The 6208-nt window shown below is 62.5% G+C and overlaps 1 protein-coding gene across 1 annotated transcript; it reads left to right on the top strand.

The window, feature by feature from the left end:
* Positions 1-2850: 2850 nt before the first annotated feature.
* Positions 2851-5182, top strand: HSPB1 (heat shock protein family B (small) member 1). Its single transcript, XM_032707231.1, is given in 7 exon segments — positions 2851-3436; positions 3439-3514; positions 3517-3656; positions 3658-3693; positions 3695-3773; positions 4765-4831; positions 5023-5182. Coding segments are annotated over 7 exon segments (1110 nt in total). The 5' UTR covers positions 2851-2884.
* The last annotated feature ends 1026 nt before the right edge of the window (positions 5183-6208 follow it).

The raw sequence follows: 6208 nt of genomic DNA, 5'->3' as shown, positions 1-6208 counted from the left end.
AAGCCAGCAGCACCCACAAGTCTCTTTCCAAGCAGGGAGATCCAGGGGGGGCCACCTATGTGTTAATGCTGCTCATCCCAGCTCAGGAGCTGGCCCTGGCACCCATCCATCCCACCCAATCTGAGGGGACACCAAGTTGTCACCCCCAGGAGGAGGGAACTGCAAGGCCTAGGGCTGGGCAGGGGATTTCCCACCCCTGGGGGTGCATCCAGCCATCCTCTGGCTTTGGCATGGACCCCACCTCTGGGCTGGCTGCCCCAGGCCCTCCTGTTCTGGGGCTGAGCAGCTGCTTTTTAGACTGAATTATGGAAGGAGAGAGGCAGGGAGGGTCCCAGGCCTGGCCCGTGGCCCCGCTTTTGCAGGACTTTGCTGATTTCCCCAAACAAAAATAGCCCCCCCGGGCGCGAGGACAGCCCTGGCCCCCCGGGGCAGTCGGTTGGTGTTTAATCCTTGTGGCCCTGTGTTTTCGGACGGCTGGAGCAGGACAATGGGGATGAGCCTCCCTGGGTGGGGAGAGCAGCTGCCCGGATTAACCCCGCTGCCCCCGGATGAAAAGCCGGGCTTTGGCCGCGTCTGGTTTGCAGGCGCTGGTTGGTTTGCAGCCGGGCGGGGCCGGGGCATCCTTCTGGACTCGGGCTCAGCTGTGATGCGACCAGCCTCGTTAGCCGTGGCCTGATGAACCGGAGGTCCGGGGAGGGCAGAGTTGTGAGAGGAGGGACACTGGGGTCATCTCCCAAACCTGGAATGCTGAGAAAACAGGCTCAGCCACAGGGCTGAGGATTCGCCAGCCCTGGAGAAAAAGTCCCAGGCCATGAGGGGTGCCAGCCCTTGGGTGTGCCCATACACCAGCTGGCAAAGCCACCAGCCACCTCTGTGGTGCCCAGACAAGCAGAGCTGTTAGAAATGGGCGTGACAGGTAAGGAGGGGACTTGTGCCCACCTGCCAGCCCCAGGCAGGGCTGCAGCTTGGATGTGACCGTGATAGGAGGAGGAGACAAGGGCTCCTGTCCCCCTGGGCCTCGGGAGATTGGAGGACACCAGTGCCCTCAGCATCCCTACGAACCCCTGAGCCACCGCGACTCGAAATCCATCCCACCCATCTCCACCTGTTGCCACGCAGCCCCGGGAACCCCATGGCTCTGTCCCAACCATCCCCCCACGGGAAGATCAGACTGGGCTATGGGGGTTGTCCCATGAGACCATCCAACCCACGCCACCGGCAGGGGGGTATTTTACCAGTGGCCGCAGCCCCAGCCCTGCCAGCCCCCGGGGCCGCGGCTCCCGAAATCCAAGACCCGCCGCAGCGGCGCCGCGGACGAGCCAGCACATCAGGGAAAAATTCCAGTCTCCTCTTTTTACAGTCTCTGTCTCCTGCCGCGGAGGAGCCAACTGGAACAATACTCTGTAGGAAATTACTTCAGTATTTTACCTGTCAGCGCGTGCGCTCTCTCTCTGGGTTGTGAGTACAGCTGTAGATGCCGTGAGCTGGTGCAATTATAATAAATATTACAGTATATATTGTAAATGACTCTGCTGGGCACTGAGAGGTTTCTTCATGGGGGGAGAACAGCGGGGGTTTCCTGCTCCCTCCATGCAGGATTGGTCTGTCCAGCTCCCTGCAGACCCATCCTCCTCCTCTCCCCTGTGCTGCCTGCTGTGTCCAGCCACCCTTGGCTCACTTTTCCCTCTGGCTCCGTGTGGAACAGAGCTGGGCACCAGTTGTGCGTCTGGATCCCCCGAGCATCCTGCTGTGGGGAGGGGGAAACCCTCTGAGAACCTCTCCCTCTACATCTTTCCCGTCTCCTTGCAGTCCTCCTGGCTCCCTGCAGCCTTCCCTGCATCCCTCCCTTTTGCCTGCAGCCTCCCATCCATCCCATCTGCATCCCTCCCTGCATTCCTGCCTGCATCCCTCCCACCTCTCGCACTTCCCGGCATTCCTCCCTGCATTCCTGCCTACATCCCTCCCATTTCCCAGCATCCCTCCCTGCATCTTCCTCTGCATCCCTCCCTGCATCCCCTCCATTTCCCTGCATCCCTCCCATTTCCCTGCATCTCTTGCCTCCGCAGTGCCCCCTCCTTTCCCGGCTCCCCCCCTGACCATCCCAGACCCCACAGCCCAGCTTCCTGCAGCCCCTTCTCACTCCCTGCCATTCCAGAGGGATGGGCTGGGTACTGCCCCAGACAAAGGACACCCCCAATTCCCCTCTGCAGCATACCCCTCACATTCCTTACTCCCTGGGGTCACACATCCTGCTCGGAGTGTCAGGGTTCAACTGCCCCCCCCCCCCCCATCTTCTGGCTTCTCCAAATCAAAGCTGGGGGGTACAGGAGGACAGGGCAGAGTTGGTGGGGTCCCAGGGGGGATGGGGTCCCAGAGCTGCCGGGCTCGCTGGGCTGGAAAAACAGCCCTTCCCTGGGATGGGGGCATGGAGACTGGCCCCAGATGGGAATCCTTTCCTGGGTGCCAGGTGTGTGGAGATGCTCGTTTGAACATGAGGGCAAATGACTTAGGGAGGGAGCCTCCCTCTCCCAAACTGTACTGAAGCCTCCAGCCCCCCTAACCCCACCATCACTATCAGCTCCCCTGCTCCCCACCATCCCCATCAGATCCTATAAGCCCCCCCACACACACACCTGATCCCATTGGCCCCCAAGAGCCTCCTCAGCCCTGTGGCCCTCAGAGACCCCCACCCACGGGGGCTGGAGCAGCCTCACCCCAGCTTGGTGCTGGGGGTTCCCCACCACAATTGCTGAGCCCTGGGACCACTGACGGACTGGGGGGCTCCAGAACCTTCTGGTTGGTGAGCGACCAGCGGCTGGGGGGCTCCAGAACCTTCTGGCTGGTGAGTGACCAGGGGCTGGGGGGCTCCAGAACCTTCTGGCTGATGAGTGACCAGGGGCTGGGGGGTTCCAGAACCTTCTGGCTGATGAGTGACCAGGGGCTGGGGGGCTCCAGACCTTCTGGCTGGCAGGTGACGCAGCGCAGGGCCATGCACGGCCACTCCTCCCCTGACTCATACCCGCCATTCCCGAGGCGCTGGCCCGGCCCCAGCTCCCTCCCCACAAGGCCAGCGTGTCCCCGGGATTGTTTTACGGGCAGGCAGGAAGAGCCCGGGAGCAGCTCCAAGGGCCATCCATCACTCCCAACCAGCCAAGCCTCTCGCGATGAAAGGCGGACGGACACTTCCTTGGCAGGGGGGACCCCGGAGGCTGCCAGCCCCCTCCCCGCGCCGCCCACACACTGCGGCTGCGTGTGGCCGCCCCAAACCCCGGCAAAGTTTCTCGTCCCTTCCCCGGGGCTGCTGCGATTTCCATTAATAGCCCAGCTGAGCCCTGCCCGGCTAAAAATAACCCCGGCCCTCTTCATAAGGCACCGCCGGCCGCCCCCCGGGGCAGCACCGCACACCATGGCCGAGCGCCGCGTCCCCTTCACCTTCCCTGCGCAGCCCCAGCTGGGGATCCCTTCCGCGACTGGTACCATGGCAGCCGCCTCTTCGACCAGTCCTTCGGATGCCCCCCATCCCCGAGGATTGGTACAAGTGGCCGAGCGGCAGCGCCTGGCCGGGATATTTCCGCCTGCTGGCCACCGGGAGAGCGCGCTGATGCCGGCCCCGGGCTCGCCCTTCGGGACGGCACTGACCCCGCCAGCTCAGCAGCCGGCATCTCCGAGATCCGCCAGACTGCCGACAGCTGGGAAGGTCACCTTGGACGTCAACCACTTTGCACCTGAGGAGCTGGTGGTCAAGACCAAGGATAACATCGTGGAGATAACCGGTGGGTGTTGGGATGGGGGGGGGTCCTCTGGGGTCCCTCGATGGGTGCTGGGATGAGGCAGCTGCTCCAGAGCTTGCCTGGGGGGAAAAGGGTGGAAAGGCAACGTAGGACGGAACAAGGGGTGGGAAGAGAGGGGAAGGACAAGCAACAGGAGAGATGGAGGGGACAGGTGGGAGGAGAGGAGAGAGGAGAGGAAAAAGGGAAAGAGAAAGGGAAAGAGAAAAGGAAAATCAAGGCACAGAGGAAGGCCCAGCACTACAGCTCAGCCTTGGGGTGCATTCCACACAGCACAGGGTACAGAGACCCTCTGCCAGCCCCATATATTCACCCCTCGCTGCTGTCCCAGCCAGGACACGGGGAGGGACCCCCTGGCTGTGACCCACAGAGGGACCTGAGGGGGTGATGAGCCCCCCAGCCCCTGCACTCCCCACAGAGCCCTGGGCAGCTCAGGCAGGGATGCATGACAAAGTGGACCCCGTGGCTGTGACCCACAGAGGGACTTGGGGGGGTGACGAGCTCTGCACCCCCACACTCCCCGCAGAGCCCTGGGCAGCTCAGCCAGGGATGCCATGACAAAGTCCAGACCTGTGGCACAAGGCCAGATGTGCTTCCTGACACACCAGGATGTCTGCACAGAGTGGGGGCAGTTCCCCAGCCGAGGGATTCGGGGTGCAAGCCCCAGGAAGAGGGGGGTGCTCCATCTTCAGCCCCACTGGCTGTGGGGCCAGGTGGCTGCTGTTGGGTCCCTTTGGCCCCCACCAGCTCCTGGCACCACACTTCGCTCCACTTGAATTTGGGGGATGCTCCCAGAGGGGCCTCACTGCCCCTGGTACCCCACAGCTGCTTCAGGCCGATATTATGGCAAGAAACACCAGGATGGGCGAATCAGCCCCTCCCTGGTTGTCGGGCAATGTCGGGATGGGGTGGGAAGGCTTCCCCCCCAGCTGGGTGTTTCCTTTCCAACCATCCCGGGGGTTTTGTTTCCTTGCAGGCAAACACGAGGAGAAGCAGGATGAACACGGCTTCATCTCCAGGTGCTTCACCCGAAATACACGTAAGTATCAGGAGGGGGGGAGTTGGGATCCTGGCAGCACCTCGATGTCTTTGGGGACCTTTGCCCACCCACCCCCTCAGTGCCCACTGGCCAAACCGGGAGTGGAGAAGGCAGCAGTTTGGGGCTGTCACATCCCTGGGGGGTGTAGGTGGGGCAGTGGGTGCTGCAGCCCTGACCCCCCCTCTCCCCCCACAGCCTCCCCCCCGGTGTCGAAGCCACAGCCGTGCGATCCTCGCTGTCCCCCGATGGAATGCTCACGGTGGAGGCCCCCCTGCCCAAACCCGCCATCCAGTCCGCGGAAATCACCATCCCCGTCACTGTCGAGAGCCAAGCCAAGGAACCAGCCAAGAAGTAGGCGGCACCCAGGAGGAGGAGGAAGAGGAGGAGGAGGAGAAGCCGCCACCGCCCCCATCCCCAGCTGCCCCCTCGCACCCGCCCCCTTTTTACTGTTGATTTTGTACTCGCCCTGTCACCGAGTGCCTTGAATAAATGTGAAGGAACAGACATTATCAGCTGGAATAAAAACTGGTGAAAGACACCTGTCCCTGTGTGTGTCCCCCGGCAGGGGGGAGCTGCACTGCAGGCACTGGGACCAGAGCACCAGGATGGGGCTGCCTGGGGCCAATGGGGGGGGGGTCACCAAGCCCTGCTCAGCACCTGGGGTCAACATCCTGACTCTCCCTGTCCTGGATATCTCACATCCAGGTCTCCTTCATCTCAGCTCTTCACATCCCAGCCTCCAGCATCCCAGGTCTTTATATCCCGGGTCTCAAAAATTTCTGGTCTCCAACATCCCAGGCTCAGCATCCCAGGTTTCCACAACCTGGGTCTCCTGCATCCCAGGTCTCTCAAATGCCAAGAGAGTCTCACCCTCTTGGGTGCACCCTCAGGGTGCTCAAATGCCCCGGGTCTCACCCTCCCTGGTCTCCACAACGCTGGCTCTCAGCCAATATCAGAATATTTTGGGTCTCCATAGCCCAGTGTCACCCTCCTGGGTGACATCCCTGAGAAACAAGCACCCACACACCCCCCTCTGGGTCACAGGGGGGTCAGAGGGCAAAGAAGGGCTTTGTGGGCAGAAGCTCTGCTTGGGGACCCTGCAACCCCAGCAATGCAGTCCCTTGAGCCCCAGCCCTGCCATCCAGTGCTCCCCTTTCCTTCCATCCCACTGTTGTGAGGGGCCAGCTGAGGGGTTCAGCTCAGGGGCTGCAGCCATACTGGGGGGCTGCATTGGGGCAGAGGGGGGTCGTGGTCTCGAGTTCAGCCCCAGCTGGCCCCATGCCCCCCATGCCCTCAGTGCCCCCCGTGCCTCTGGGCAGGACTGGCCCTACATGGCTGAGGTCAGGCCCAGGGCCTTCGATGTTCCCACTCCGACAAATCC

This window comes from Chiroxiphia lanceolata, chromosome 20, assembly GCF_009829145.1.
Source record: "Chiroxiphia lanceolata isolate bChiLan1 chromosome 20, bChiLan1.pri, whole genome shotgun sequence".
In the NCBI taxonomy this organism is placed as follows: domain Eukaryota; kingdom Metazoa; phylum Chordata; class Aves; order Passeriformes; family Pipridae; genus Chiroxiphia; species Chiroxiphia lanceolata.
This window is presented reverse-complemented; position numbering and strand designations above follow the sequence as displayed.